The sequence below is a fragment of the Xyrauchen texanus genome, chromosome 22, assembly GCF_025860055.1.
Source record: "Xyrauchen texanus isolate HMW12.3.18 chromosome 22, RBS_HiC_50CHRs, whole genome shotgun sequence".
Taxonomy (NCBI): Eukaryota; Metazoa; Chordata; class Actinopteri; order Cypriniformes; family Catostomidae; genus Xyrauchen; species Xyrauchen texanus.
This window is the reverse complement of record NC_068297.1, coordinates 955,436-972,417: the sequence shown is the minus strand read 5'-3', so window position 1 is coordinate 972,417 and position 16,982 is coordinate 955,436. Positions and strand designations below refer to the sequence as shown.

The 16,982-nt window shown below is 41.0% G+C and overlaps 1 protein-coding gene across 4 annotated transcripts in view; it reads left to right on the top strand.

Moving 5' to 3' along the window:
* Positions 1 to 3,430: 3,430 nt before the first annotated feature.
* The window catches only part of LOC127662343 (inverted formin-2-like), a 32,280-nt gene continuing 18,728 nt past the window's right edge, over positions 3,431 to 16,982 (top strand). For 3 of the 4 annotated variants that reach the window (XM_052153470.1, XM_052153467.1, XM_052153471.1), the window contains exons 1-4: positions 3,431 to 3,513; positions 12,630 to 13,057; positions 14,814 to 14,929; positions 16,346 to 16,505. In XM_052153470.1, coding sequence (XP_052009430.1) covers positions 12,658 to 13,057; positions 14,814 to 14,929; positions 16,346 to 16,505 — 676 coding nt within the window. In that variant the 5' untranslated portion in view covers positions 3,431 to 3,513; positions 12,630 to 12,657. Of the gene's footprint in view, positions 3,514 to 7,771; positions 7,862 to 12,629; positions 13,058 to 14,813; positions 14,930 to 16,345; positions 16,506 to 16,982 lie in introns of those variants that run through there. The other variant, XM_052153468.1, reaches the window with a different exon arrangement.

The following is a 16,982-nucleotide window of genomic DNA, read 5'->3' as shown; positions in this document are numbered from 1 at the left end:
AAGCCAATATCATCAATGATGACAATATTTTCAATAACATCCAACGAGTCTCTCTGTCAACATTAGGTCGAATCCTAAAGAAAAATCAAATATACATGAAGCAAGTGTATCGGGTACCATTTGACAGAAATTCAGAGAGAGTGAAACATCTGCGCAATGAGTATGTGGAGGGATGTATTGTTCATCTTACTATGGTGTGGTATTGTGCACTGCTCATAATGTTCTGTCACAAAAAATCCTGTGCAATAGATATTGAATCGCATCTTATCGTTTGGGACAATGTCTCATTCCATCGGGCCGCTCTGGTCCAGAATTGGTTCCATGATCACCCTGATTTTGAAGTCTTATACCTTCCCCCATACTCCCCCTTCCTGAATCCTATAGAAGAGTTTTTTTCAGCGTGGCGGTGGAAGGTATACGACCTGCGGCCCTATGACCGTTTGCCCCTCATTCAGGCCATGGAGCAGGCCTGTGATCTTATTGAAGCAGCTTCTGTGCAGGGCTGGATTCGTCACACAAGGCGATTCTTCCAACGGTGCCTTGCCAATGAAGACATAGCCTGTGATGTGGATGAAATCTTATGGCCTGATCCAGCCAGACGGAGAGATGAATAGTTACAGTATTCTTGTTGGTTTTACAGTTGATTTCTGTCACTTCTGTTTACTTTACTTTTCTTCAGAGTCAAAGTGTATGTACTGTAATTCATGCAGTCATTTTTATTTGTCTACAGATTTTATGTTTCATTGATTTCATTGTAGGTTGATTACTGTAACTGATTATGGTAAGAAATATTGTAAGTATTGAAATAAATACTTGAAATATTCAGTCGGCAGCATCAGTGTTGTGCAGTGCATGGTCAGTTTATAGTAGGCCTATTTGTGTACATTCTCCCTATATCTCAAACTAATCATGAAGAATGTTGTGGGTTTGTCACAATTATTTTCCAATCTAAATTATCCCTTACATAACAATGTCTGGCCAAAAATCTAGCACATGCTATTTCCTAAAATTCGTTTTTTACAAATGTGTTTTTTATTTATCACAGCAGTGTGAAACTGGCTGCAATAGTGTCTGATCATTGAGGACTGTGTTGGTTAAATAAAAACTAATAGCCTTTTCACAAATATGTGTATATTTTTGATAGAAGTATGTCATTTTGCAAACAATCTAGGAATTATGCAAATTGAGAGTGGTGTTTGGATAATTGTGCTTATATTTGGAAAAAAAGAACCCGGTTTTCAAAATTGCGTGTAAACAATTGAAAAAAACTGTAAACACTCAGAAAACATCATTTTGGACAATATTGTTGAAGGGGAAAAAAATCCTAAATTAATTTGTCCTTCTTGATAGACAGACGGACAGATGGACAGATAGACAGACAGATGGACGAATAGACAGACAGACAGACAGACAGACAGATGTACAGACGGATGGATAGATAGATAGATGGATAGACAGACAGACAGACAGACAGGCAGACGGACAGACAGACAGATGTACAGACGGACAGACAGATAGATGGACAGATGGACGGACGGACGGATAGACAGACAGACATATAGATAGATAGATGTACAGACGGACAGACAGATAGATGGACAAATGGACGGACGGACGGATAGATAGACAGACAGACGGACAGACAGACAGACAGACAGACAGACCGATAGATAGATAGATGTACAGACGGACAGACAGATAGATGGACAGATGTACAGACAGACAGACAGATGTACAGACGGACAGACAGATAGATGGACAGATGGACGGACAGACGGATAGACAGACAGACAGACAGACAGACAGATGTACAGACGGACAGACAGATAGATGGACGGACAGACGGACAGACAGACAGATGTACAGACGGACAGACAGATAGATGGACAGATGTACAGACGGACAGACAGACAGATGGACAAATGGACGGACGGACGGATAGATAGACAGATAGACAGACAGACAGACAGACAGACAGATAGATAGATAGATAGATGTACAGACGGACAGACAGATAGATGGACAGACAGACAGACAGACAGATGTACAGACGGACAGACAGATAGATAGACGGACAGACGGACAGACAGACAGATGTACAGACGGACAGACAGACAGACAGATGTACAGACGGACAGACAGATAGATGGACAGATGGACGGACGGACGGATAGATAGACAGACAGACGGATAGACAGACAGACAGACAGACAGACAGATAGATAGATAGACAGACGGACAGACAGACAGATGTACAGACAGACGGATAGATAGATAGATGGATAGACAGACAGACAGATAGATAGATAGATAGACAGACAGACGGACAGACAGACAGATGTACAGACAGACGGATAGACAGACAGATAGATAGATAGATAGATAGATAGATAGACAGACAGACGGACGGACAGACAGACAGATGTACAGACAGACGGATAGACAGACAGACGGATAGACAGACAGACAGACAGATAGATAGATAGATAGATGGACAGACAGATGTACAGACGGACGGATAGATAGATAGATGGATAGACAGACAGACAGACAGACAGGCAGATGGACAGACAGACAGACAGACAACTACCTAAAAAACTGGATGCCATTCATAAAATGTAGCATTTAACATTATGCATATATTACATACTATACGTCTTTGTTTTTTATTTATTCCTGTGTACTATTTTCATTTTTTAAACAAATATAAGGCAGTGTACAGTTTATTTATTCATTTTATTAACATTATAGGACCTTACAATGTATTTGTTTATTTATTTATTATATTTGTCTGTAAATACAGTATATGAGTGTATGTGTGTATGGAGGACAAAACCTGAAAGATAATAAATAAATAAATAGAAAAGCATTTATTTGCATATTTGTGTATAAATACATTTATGAGCAATTAAATGTGATTTACAAATAGTTAAATAAATACATGGCCTAAATAAAAATAAATACCAACTACAGAAATAAAATAAAAAATAAAATGGATGATTAATGTGTCAAAAATCAACATTCAAGTTTCCATTTCCTTTAATATTTTTCACTTTACACAAACATTTATTCATGCTTTATATTGAATTAGTTTTGCATTGATATGTGCATTTTTGTATTTATTTATTTATCTTTTATTTAATTAATAATTTATTTATTTAGGCATAAACATGCATATATATATATATATATTTAAATTATTATTTTATTTTAATTATTTAGTACTATGCCAATAAAGTCCTTTAAATATAGATTTTTTTATAAATAAATAAAATGATAGAAAATAAAGTTGCAGTTCCATTTCGAGTCAGCCGGGTGTGATTTGATTGACAGATGGACAAGTTGAGGCACGCCCACTCAGACTCAGGGGGCGGAGTCAGCACATGTGTCAGCAGCCGCTCGAGTCCTACAATTTCTCCCTCATCCGCCTTTAATGTTTAAAGTATCTGGAGCGACACTTGACATCAGTCCTCTCATTCATCACATCCTGAAGAGCATCGAGTGATTTCAGAGGTGAGAGATATGAATGATTAATACCTTTATAATGAGTTTATACCCAGACAAATACACTAGATTTGATGATTGATTCAAATGACTCAAATCAGCTGTTTATTAAGTATTGCTGCGGTTAAATCTGCTGCTTAATTCTCCATGTGAACACACAAAACAGCAGATCTTTAGAGCTTTTAATTCAAGGACAGTGTTGACTCCAAACCTGTACTATTGATTATTGATCGGAAGATCAAAGCATCATGTCAACACAGCTGATACAATCACAGCCGGTTACATTGTTGCGTTTGTCATCTGAATGTAACATCAGCTGAAATCAGTTCAGCATGATACTGTGAGACTTTCCATGTTGTTGCATCGTTTCTATCAGCATATAATGATATTAGATGTGCATGAGGATGTAAGTGTGAAATGACTTCAATAAGAGGCGATTTATACGGATTTATGTGCTCTTTAAAGAGGATTTTGCATATTATTTTGATCTGAAAGGAGACTTAAGACACCAGAACAGTATGAAGTTCCATGGAAACTGTGATTTGTTGTTTTTCTTGTTGACAGGAGTGACTAACACCAAATTACCAATTTTACTGTATTCATACAGAGTCACTGAAATGTGCTTTTTTATGTTTTTGCATTCAGAATTTGCATATTATAATCGGGGATAATGATATTAATATACTAGTTTAGTGTAAAATAACAGGTTGTTTTCCTGTGTCTGCTCTTAAAGGAGGAGTTCCCCCAAAATAAATGTTTTCTGTTATTATTTACCCACCCTCGTGTTGTTCTATGCCTGAATGCTGTTATTTCTTCTGTTGAACACAAAGGAAAGTTGTTTTACATTTTGGGGTGAACTGTTCCTTTAACGGTCTGTATATGGGCTTATATGGCGTGTAAAGAGGCATTTATATCTGAGCATTGTGTCACTTGTCTTGAGCTCCACGCCTATATTTGCTGTTTAAACATTTAAATTGGGTGCAATTTAATTCTGCTGTTATTGCACCATCTACGACCTATTATATAGTCAATTTCATGTCAAGTACCAGCGATATATCTTTGACAACTGGTGGAAAAATACCAGTCCAAATTAGATCATGTTATCCTGAGCCACATTAGCCAGCTAGTCCTGGGTCTTCCCCCGAGGCATCCTCCTAGCTGGACGTGCCTGAAACACCTCCCTAGGGAGGCGCCCCGGGGGCATCCTTACCAGATGCCCAAACCACCTCAACTGGCTACTTTGTAAATATGAAATAATAATAATTGAAAAATAAACCATGATCCAAAAAGTTTAGCACAAATCTCATGATGTTTTATATTGCTTCATAAAACACCCACGACTCTGATCGTCAGGGACATAATTTGATGTTCCACTATATTTTCTGAGTTTAAACATGAACTTTATCACCACGTGCTGGTGGACTCTCAGAACTGAAAACAGACGTAGTTTTGAAACGTCTTAGCATAACTGTCAAACCCCAATTGTCAAATTCTAAATGTCAGACCCCAACAGTCAGACCGCAACAGTCAGACCCCAAGTGTCAAATTCTAAATGTCAGACCCCAACAGTCAGACCCCAACAGTCAGACCCCAACAGTCAGACCCCAAGTGTCAAATTCTAAATGTCAAACCCTAACAGTCAGACCCCAACTGTCAAACCCCAACAGTCAGACCCCAATTGTCAAATTCTAAATGTCAGACCCCAACAGTCAGACCGCAACAGTCAGACCCCAATTGTCAAATTCTAAATGTCAGACCACAACAGTCAGTCAGACCCCAACAGTCAGACCCCAACAGTCAGACCCCAACAGTCAGACCCCAACAGTCAGAACCCAACAGTCAGATCCCAAGTGTCAAACCCCAACTGTCAAACCCCAACTGTCAAACCCCAACTGTCAAACCCCAACTGTCAAACCCCAACTGTCAAACCCCAACAGTCAGACCCCAACAGTCAGATCCCAAGTGTCAAATTTTAAATGTCAGACCCCAACAGTCAGACCCCAACAGTCAGACCCCAACAGTCAGACCCCAACAGTCAAACCCCAACTGTCAAACCCCAACAGTCAGACCCCAATTGTCAAATTCTAAATGTCAGACCACAACAGTCAGTCAGACCCCAACAGTCAGAACCCAACAGTCAGATCCCAAGTGTCAAATTTTAAATGTCAGACCCCAACAGTCAGACCCCAAGTGTCAAATCCCAACAGTCAGACCCCAACAGTCAGACCCCAACAGTCAGACCCCAAGTGTCAAATTCTAAATGTCAAAACCCAACAGTCAGACCCCAAGTGTCAAATTGTAAATGTCAGACCCCAACAGTCAGACCCCAACTGTCAAATTCTAAATGTCAAAACCCAACAGTCAGACCCCAACTGTAAAATTCTAAATGTCAGACCCAAGTGTCAAACCCCAACAGTCAAATTCTAAATGTCAAACCCCAACAGTCAGACCCCAACTGTAAAATTCTAAATGTCAGACCCCAACAGTCAGACCCCAACAGTCAGACCCCAACTGTAAAATTCTAAATGTCAAACCCCAACAGTCAAACCCCAACAGTCAAACCCCAACAGTCAGACCCCAACAGTCAGACCCCAACTGTCAAACCCCAACAGTCAGACCCCAACTGTCAAACCCCAACTGTCAAACCCCAACTGTCAAACCCCAACAGTCAGACCCCAACAGTCAGATCCCAAGTGTCAAATTTTAAATGTCAGACCCCAACAGTCAGACCCCAACAGTCAGACCCCAACTGTCAAACCCCAACTGTCAAACCCCAACAGTCAGACCCCAATTGTCAAATTCTAAATGTCAGACCACAACAGTCAGTCAGACCCCAACAGTCAGAACCCAACAGTCAGATCCCAAGTGTCAAATTTTAAATGTCAGACCCCAACAGTCAGACCCCAAGTGTCAAATCCCAACAGTCAGACCCCAACAGTCAGACCCCAACAGTCAGACCCCAAGTGTCAAATTCTAAATGTCAAACCCCAACAGTCAGACCCCAACTGTCAAATTCTAAATGTCAAAACCCAACAGTCAGACCCCAAGTGTCAAATTGTAAATGTCAGACCCCAACAGTCAGACCCCAACTGTCAAATTCTAAATGTCAAAACCCAACAGTCAGACCCCAACTGTAAAATTCTAAATGTCAGACCCAAGTGTCAAACCCCAACAGTCAAATTCTAAATGTCAAACCCCAACAGTCAGACCCCAACTGTAAAATTCTAAATGTCAGACCCCAACAGTCAGACCCCAACAGTCAGACCCCAACTGTAAAATTCTAAATGTCAAACCCCAACAGTCAAACCCCAACAGTCAAACCCCAACAGTCAGACCCCAACAGTCAGACCCCAACTGTAAAATTCTAAATGTCAAACCCCAACAGTCAGACCCCAACAGTCAGACCCCAACTGTAAAATTCTAAATGTCAAACCCCAACAGTCAGACCCCAACAGTCAGACCCCAACTGTAAAATTCTAAATGTCAGACCCCAACAGTCAGACCCCAACAGTCAGACCCCCAACAGTCAAATTCTAAATGTCAGACCCCAACAGTCAGACCCCAACTGTAAAATTCTAAATGTCAGACCCCAACAGTCAGACCCCAACTGTAAAATTCTAAATGTCAGACCCCAACAGTCAGACCCCAACAGTCAGACCCCCAACAGTCAAATTCTAAATGTCAGACCCCAACAGTCAGACCCCAACTGTCAAATTCTAAATGTCAGACCCCAACAGTCAGACCCCAACAGTCAGACCCCAACTGTAAAATTCTAAATGTCAGACCCCAACAGTCAGACCCCAACAGTCAGACCCCCAACAGTCAAATTCTAAATGTCAGACCCCAACAGTCAGACCCCAACAGTCAAATTCTAAATGTCAGACCCCAACAGTCAGACCCCAACAGTCAAATTCTAAATGTCAGACCCCAACAGTCAGACCCCCAACAGTCAAATTCTAAATGTCAGACCCCAACAGTCAGACCCCAACAGTCAGACCCCAATTGTCAAATTCTAACGGTCTAACACCAAGTAGCTATCTATCTGTCTAATGGCAAATTCTGCACCACTAGCGCCACTGAACGGGATTGCAAAAATTAACAATGTTTTTGGAACAGATTTCCGAATACGCCCTCATCTGCTTCAAACCGTCAGATAGTCCCGCCCTCAACTCATGCCATTGGTTGAGTAACGTTGTTGAGGTTGTTCTAAGAGGGTTTCTTTAAATAAACAGGAGACTAAACATTTGCAGTTTTTGAGAAAGTTAACCTCTGAATGACTTGTAGTTGTCTCTGCATTTTAAGCGGGGATAGAAAATATTTTAACACTGGAACATCTACATCCTACAATACACCCACAGTGAGTGACACCACACCTTTCCATTCATCTTGCACAAAGACACATTATACAGTATAACACTTAATTATAACCTTTACTCTCCTTTTCGAGTGTCATGCAAAGCATGCTGGAAATTTTGTATGGGACTCAATAGGGAACGTAAATGTGTTTTTGCAACATGGATGCACGGGGGGAAACGTGCTAGTGTTTAATGTTTTGGGGGTCACCGTTATGATGAAGATTGGAGCTTCAGCTTATTTTGAGGACCGACACCAAGTGTGTATCTTACTGCCTTATCCATTATTAAGTCACTCGTCAGAGTTAACTTGGGTGAATAAAGTGAGGGAAATCACTTGGCCATGATGCTAGGGTCTTGTGGGTGGTTGCCAGGGCGTTGTTGTGCAGTTGCTATGGTGCTCAGGGTGATTGATAGATGGGATTTATTGGGCTTAGTCAAAAGAGTCCACGTCTCTGTGATATTCTGCTCACTAGATACTGTAGGACTCGAGTCCCTCCTTCAATAGAAGTCAATGGTTTATCGTCAACCAGGTGAAAACGGGTGACGACTTTTCATTTAACACTTCCGACGAGGTTTGTTCAGATCATTTTGAGCAATAGCGATAGTGATGTTGGACTAATAAACATGCTTCATATGTGTAAGAGAACTGAAGTTTTGACCTTCCCTGTTGTTCTAAAAAAACTAAAAGTAATTATCTTACTCCCGTTAATGGTGGAGAGTAATAAAGAGGCTAAAGAGCGTTTCGTTTTCCTGAGGTTGAATAAAATCATCCTTTAACAGTAGGCTTTTATTGTTTTGGCACAATCCATGTCATGTCATTTGATATTGTTTGTCGTGTCCATTATCAAGCACTTCTTGTACATTCCCACAGGAAACTGCTGTTGTTTTTCCTGTTAGATTGTGTCGTTAAAGCGTGACACTCGATACAGGAGGAAACCAGATAAATTCATGCACTTTGACATTTCTAGCGATGCTCTGAATAAAAGTTACAAGCCTTCCACTGGAGTATTATGAAGCACGTTTCACCCAAATATGATCAAAATAATAATACTTTGCATTGATTGGGATGTTCACGGGTTTGTCACGAGCAAACATCGCTCGCTCACACGTGACAGGATTGTTCATATGTAGGTTAACACTCACGAGAGCCTCGTGATCTCACAGAGCAGTGAAAGTGAGATACTGGAAAATCAACTTACCCAAATTAACTTCATTATAATTTAAGAAGTATGTATTTTTGGGGTCTGGTTATCTGAGCGAGTACTGACGCTGACTATCACACCTGGAGTCGTCAGTTTGAATCCAGTGACTCCAGTCAGGTCTCCTTAGCAACCAAATTGGCCCGGTTGCTAGAGGAGGGTAGAGTCACATGGGGTAACCTCCTCGTGGTCGTTATAATGTGGTTCTTTCTCTGGGTGGGGCGTGTGGTGAGTGACTCCAGCCAGGTCTCCTTAGCAACCAAATTGGCCCGGTTGCTAAGGAGGGTAGAGTCACATGGGGTAACCTCCATCGTCTTCATGCCGATCACACCTGGGCCTTTCACAATTGTTAAATAATCATTTAATTGTGGTTATTTGAGATAACTGCGATTATTGTGCACTTCCAGAATTCCAGTCACATGTTACTGTATAAATAAGGCAATTGTAAGCATGCAGTATATAAAAATGCCATGTGGAGATGATGGAATTAAAAATACTTGCATATTATATTATGTCATATTATATTATTATGTTATATTATATTGTATTATTATTATATGATGTCATATTATATTATTATGTTATATTATATTGTATTATTATTATATGATGTCATATTATATTTTGGGCTGTTGATTTAAAAAGAAATGAACGCAATTAATCGCACCATAATAAAGAAGATTCCTGAGAAATGCAAACTTGCAGTACCACCTGTTTCCTCCAGAGGGCAGTAAGTGAAACTTCAGCTTCAGTTTATACAGTGAAGAAACACTTCAGCAGAACAACACAAACATGAGTTACATTCTTGCGTTCAAAACACTCGAAGGAGCACAAATCTGAACTAAGAGATCTCAAGATGTGTTTAAAGATTGAGTATTAAACTGTATTTAATGACACAGTGACATAAACATGTTTATGACGCAACACACCTGAGATGCTACACAAGCATGTCTGACGCAGGTGTCCTTAAACAAGCCCTCATAATAAATCTCTGATTGATAAATTCACTTGTGTAATGGATTACACAAGTGATATATATTGATATAAATATGAATAATCATTATATATTGAATTTAATTTAATTAATCGGGACACCATGTAATTCATTTGATTAAAAATGTTATGGATTGACAGCCCTAATAATATTATTATTATTATTATGTTGTGTTATGTCTATTCAGGTTGGATGAGATCCAAAAACGACTGTGTAAATGTAAAACAAACCAAGATTAAAGTTGACCAAAAATAGTTTTTTTCAAGTTTTAAAGCCAGAAAGGATTTGATATATCCATGTTACAGGATTCCAACGGCATTATGAATAAAGCACATACTCCTGAAGTTTGGCAATCTGTAGGACAATTAATCATCATAATCACGGAAGCCCTAAAACTTGTTGCCTTATAAGCCTTTGGAGGTTTTTAGTTTTTCTCTCTCGTTCTCTCTCTCTCACTCGTTCTCTCTCTCTCTCTCTCTGTCTCCCTCACTCTCTCTCGCTCTCTCTCTCACTCTTTCTCTCTCTCTCTCTCTCTCTCTGTCTCCCACACTCACTCTCTCTCTCTCTCTCTGTGTCTCCCTCACTCTCTCTCTCACTCTTTCTCTCTCTCTCTCTCTCTGTCTCCCACACTCTCTCTCTCTCTCTCTCTCTCTCTTCTCTCTCTCACTCTTTCTCTCTCTCTCTCTCATCTCTCTCTTTCTCTCTCTCTCTCTCTCTCTGTCTCCCACACTCATCTCTCTCTCTCTCTCTCTCTCTCTCTCTCTCTCTCTCTCTCTCTCTCTGTCTCCCTCACTCACTCTCTCTCTCTCTCTCTCTCTCTCTGAGAGATTCCAGACACTTGTGTGTCATCATCATATATAAGTGAGTTGAAGGTAACTGTTGTTGAAGGTAACATTACTCAGTAAATACTAGTCAAGTGTGGAAGCTGTAGACCCGTTTGTCTTGTCTCCTGTGTTTTGGTTAGTGAGGAAGGTTAGATAAGGTAGTTTTGACTCCCCAACAGATATTTAAGTTGTGTTTGTTATTTTGACCTTTGACCCCTCCTGGAGCCTTTTTGACTTCCTTTTCTTGTTTTGATTACACAAATACTTATTTTAAACGTGACTGATCATTGAGGTCTGGGGTGTAGAGGCCTTTATCATCTGAGTCACGGCATAAAAGCTCTTCATGATAAAACATGTATTTCTTTCTGTAGAAATACAGTTAATTCCAGCACAGGTCACATCACATCCCAAGAGCCTTTGAAATGTGTGGAGAAGGGTGAAATGTCTCCATGTTTCGTTTATTTTTGCAAGTCTGGACTGATCATCCATTCCACTGGATTCAGGAATGTGTTGATCTCGGTGGTCTGGGTATCTCAGCGAGTATTGACGCTGACTATCACACCTGGAGTCGTGAGTTCAAATCCAGGGTGTGCTGATTGACTCCAGTCAGGTCTCCTTAGCAACCAAATTGGCCTGGTTGCTAGGGAGGGTAGAGTCACATGGGGTAACCTCCTCGTGGTGGTGATTAGTGGTTCTCTCAATGGGGCGTGTGGTGAGTTGTGTGTGGATCGCGGAGAGTAGCATGAGTCTCCACATACTGTGAGTCTCCTAAGCAACCAAATTGGCCCGGTTGCTAGGGAGGGTAGAGCCACATTTTAGCGACTTGAGGAATAATGATTTTTCCCATGTATAACTCTTTTGATGGAGTTTGTCTTTTGACTAATTTAATTTTGCATAACATGATTTTCTTAATACATAAAGTCATTTTTAACATTCTTACTGTCGTTAGTGTGAATCTAAGGAAAAACATGACCAGGCCAAATATCCTCCCATGATTAAAAAAATAAATACAAATATTTTGTGTAACAAAAACAAAGCATTTTTTTTTATCGTACTGTATTATAATAATTAAATACGTTTTAAATTCTTTTTTTTCTTAATTTTTTTAACAGTACAACTAATAATACTATGATATATAAATACTGCACAATATAATAAATAAATTTAATTAAATGTAATAATATTTATTGTGTTTTTTATTTTTTTAAATAATGTTTTTATTATGGTAATAAAAATAAGGATTTTATTTTGTATTTTTTTTTTTAATTATTTTAATAAAAATCTGGATTGTTTGTTTTTTATTATGGTAATAAAAATCTGGATTTTATATATATATATATATATATATATATAAAAAATCTGGATTATTTTTTATTTTTATTTTTTAATTATGGTAATAAAAATCTGGATATTGATTTTTGTTGCTAAATAATGTCAAAATGCCAAAAAAAAAAACCACAATGGCCCTAAAAACAAACTTAATTTCTTAAAGCAAAACAAAATGTTTTTGCTGTGAAATATGACCCCACACATCAGATTGACCAGTTTCATGAGGTTCATTCCTAAACAATTGAACATTTATTTAATTATTCTTTGCAATAGCGCACAGATTACACAGTCTTGTGAAGTCACATGGTGTTGCAAATGCGGTTTCATGTTGAATTTAATTCACTTAACAAATCCAAATGAATAAACACCTGATTAAAGATGTAAATCTGTCAATATAATTGTATTTTCTGTCTTTTGTCTTCAGTGTCTTCCTCATCATCATCATCTTCATCATGTCAGTGAAGTCGGATGGAGCCCAGAAGAAATGGGCAGCTGTCAGGGGTCGACTGGGGTCGTCTCAGGACTCTGACTCCTCGCCGGAGGCCAACCTAGAAAACGCAGACGCAGAGCTCTGCATCCGTCTGCTGCAGGTGCCGACCGTCGTCAACTACTCCGGTCTGAAGAAGCGTCTGGAGAATAGCGATGAGGCCTGGATGGTCCTTTTTCTGGAGCTGTCTGGACTCGATCTGCTATTGGAGGCTCTGGACCGCCTGTCCGGACGTGGCTGCTCCAGAATCGCGGACGCGCTGCTGCAGCTGACGTGTGTTAACTGCGTGAAAGCGGTCATGAACTCGTCTGCCGGGATTCACTTCATCATCGACAATGAGGGATATGTGCGCAAGCTGTCACAAGGTAGAGCAACTTTAAGGAGTCACTGTAACCAGGATGCGATGTGCTGAGTGACTCCAGCCAGGTCTCCTTAGCAACCAAATTGGCCCGGTTGCTAGGGAGGGTGGAGTCACATGGGGTAACCTCCTCGTGGTGGTGATTAGTGGTTCCGCTCTCAATGTGGCGTGTGGTGAGTTGTGTGTGGATCGTGGAGAGTAGCATGAGCCTCCACATGCTGTGAGTCTCCTAAGCAACTAAATTGGCCCGGTTGCTAGGGAGGGTAGAGCCACATGGGGTAACCTCCCCGTGGTCATGATTAGTGGTTCTCTCAATGGGGCGTGTGGTGAGTTGTGTGTGGATCGTGGAGAGTAGCATGAGTCTCCACATGCTGTGAGTCTCCTAAGCAACCAAATTGGCCTGGTTGCTAGGGAGGGTAGAGCTACATGGGGTAACCTCCTCGTGGTGGTGATTAGTGGTTCTCACTCTCAATGGGGCGTGTGGTAAGTTGTGTGTGGATCGTGGAGAGTAGCATGAGCCTCCACATGCTGTGAGTCTCCTAAGCAACCAAATTGGCCTGGTTGCTAGGGAGGGTAGAGCTACATGGGGTAACCTCCTCGTGGTGGTGATTAGTGGTTCTCACTCTCAATGGGGCGTGTGGTAAGTTGTGTGTGGATCGTGGAGAGTAGCATGAGCCTCCACATGCTGTGAGTCTCCTAAGCAACCAAATTGGCCTGGTTGCTAGGGAGGGTAGAGTCACATGGGGTAACCTCCTCGTGGTGGTGATTAGTGGTTCTCTCAATGGGGCGTGTGGTGAGTTGTGTGTGGATCGTGGAGAGTAGCATGAGTCTCCACATGCTGTGAGTCTCCGCGGTGTCATGCACAACGAGTCACGTGATAAGATGCGCGGATTGACGGTCTCAGAAGGGGAGGCAACTCAGACTCGTCCTCCGCCACACAGATTGAGGCGAGTAACCGCGCCACCTACTAAGTACTGGGAATTGGGCATGCCAAGTTGGGGAGAAAAGGGGATAAATTAAATAAATAAATAAATAAGATGGTTATCTTCAATACAGTTAATTATTTTGAAGTTGTACTCTACGGTTTAAGAATTTGAGACTGTGTTTGATATAAATTACACTGTCATCTGAATTTCTACAATAAAATTTCCCCTCTTATCGCAGCTTGGTGTAACCCAAAAATGCAAATTCAGCCATCATTTACTCACCGAATCCATATGTAGGGATGGAGAATCATGCGTAATGCTCCGATTCCACTTCAGATTCCTCTTATTGATTCTGGTTCCTTAGTGGTTCCAGTAACGAATCTTTGAGTACTTTTGAGGAGGAATTATTTTGGAAACAATGCATACGATTCTTGTTGCATTCACTGCCAAATCAAACCTGCGGGTTCGGAAAACCCATGAGGGTGAGTAGATGATGACTGATTAATTCAATTTTGGGTGAACAATCCATGTTGATTCCATTTTGGAGTCTTGTCCCAACACATCTATATGTGGAAACTGTCGACCTATTAGTCTTTTACACTCAGGAGTCGAGATAAATTGCCAAAAGCATGCATTCCTGTAAAGCAGTGCTCACAGTATCTGCATTGCACAATCTTCACACCCATCACATGATTAGCTGTTTTCCTAACCATGAGATGTACAAAGTTCATGTTACATCCCCACAAAAATGTGTACCTAACATCCAGAACATGGAGTAGGGGAACACAATGGAGGAGGAAGCTAAAACTACGATGTTTCCTCTCCACTTTCCTCCAGCTTTGGACACGTCCAACACGATGGTGAAGAAGCAGGTGTTTGAGCTGTTGGCGGCCCTCAGCATGTTCTCTTCGGAGGGACACCGGTTAGCACTGGACGCCCTGGACCATTACAAGGCAAGTGGCAAACTTACAATAATGCAAAATCAGTCTGGGTCAGTCGATCTTCTAAAGCCGTTGATATCAGGTCAGTAAACAACAACTTAGTCTTTGGCAAGGGCAATGATGTTGCCTTTAGTAAGGGGACCCGAATGGAGATTTTATTTTTGTTTTCCATACATTTCTCTCACTAACATGTATTCATTTGATTGATTTATTGTGGTGATACTGTGACTTTAATTGAACATCTTTGTTATGAAAAGACGTCACACACACTGGAGGTGACATCAGCAATTCAGAAAAATGATTTTGAGTTATTTGAAGTGCGTTACTCTTTTGTCTTAATTGATGATTTGTCTTAAATGAAGATTTTTAGGAGAATTTTTCAGCTCTGTAGGTCCATACAATGCAAGTGAATGGTGACAAGGATTTTGAAGCTCCAAAAAGCACATAAAGGCAGCATAAAAGTACCCCATAAGACTCCAGTGGTTAAAGGGTCATGAAACACCCCTCTTTCAGCTCAAGTGCACCTCAAAAACGTTTTAAAAAATGCGACTCAACTGGGTTTGGACAGCTGTGAGTATAGGGGCTCCTCCCTCCCCTAATGGGTGGGGTGGGGTAGGGCGGGGCAGGGGAGAAAGAGGGGAGCAATCTGTCATCTCGCTTGCCCATGCCGGCTCTTACACAATGTCAGGATAAAGTATGACGAATTGTATTTGTATTGATTGTATTGATTGTATTGATTTGTATAGCAGGCAAAGTTAAAGTCCAACTACACATGTTGAACCCTGAGTGACTCCAGCCAGGTCTCCTTAGCAACCAAATTGGCCCGGTTGCTAGGGATGGTCGAGTCACATGGGGTAACCTCCTCGTGGTGGTGATTAGTGGTTCTCTCTCTCAATGGGGCATGTGGCGAGTTGTGTGTGGATCATGGATTCACCTTTTTCCCCTTTAAGGATTGTGTCCCGGTACTATCAACTCTCTCTCAACTGACACAGGCGCTTGAGAGTTTGAAGTGCTGGTCACCTAAGTTATTCTCCTGGGTTAGCTTACAAATTGACGTCATGACTAAACAGGTCTGTGGTGTTAGTTTGGGGCGGGACTGTCTGTTTGTCTAGCAGTGGTAGACGGGCAGGGATTGATTACCGACCGGGCTAATGGGGCCAGTGCCCAGGGGACCCCGGGCTTCAAGGTTGCACGATACAGTTTGGCAAACGAAAACACCCCCGAAACCCCCCACCACCGCAACAATGTTTGGAGAGGGGCCCTTGGAGATAATTTACAAGTCATAATCCGTCCCTGTTGATGGGTCATTATTTTTGCATTTCCGTTTGGTGCAGATCTTTCACCTTCTGAAGAACAGTTTGATCAATTGTCTAAAATAAACGTGATGCATTGGGCTTGTGAGACAGCATTGTGTGTTTTCTCTTAAAGTGTGTGAAGACGCAGCAGTATCGATTCAGTGTGATTGTGAATGAACTACAAGCTACAGATAACGTGCCTTACATGGTCACCCTCCTGAGCGTCATCAACGCGCTCCTCTTCAGCACCGACGATCTGCGGCAAAGAGACAAGATGCGCAAGGAGTTTATCGGTATGTTTCATTAACGTTACCACACTTTTGTTATATTTAAGTTGTGATGGATTCAACAGACATTGACACTGTGTTTGCATTAGCATACTAGCATACTGCTTGGTGCATACTGCTTGGTGCATACTGCTTGGTGCATACTGTTTGGTGCATACTGTGGGCAGCACTGTTTAAATCGTATATGTGAAACCGTGTAAAGTGCAGAACAATAAACATTTCAAACCGTAGTGCGTTTACATGCACACTAATACCCTGATATTTTAAATAATTTGATTATTCCAATCTTTTGATGTGTAAACAGTCATGCATACAACATTGTGCACATTGGATAAGCCAATAAGAATGCCGATAAATGCGTTTACATGCATGCAGTGCTAATGGCGAAAATCTACATGTGTCGAACGGTTGTTGCTTAAACGGTTAATGAGCTTGCAACGATAACGTAAAACTGTTTAATGCGTTTACACGACCACACACGCA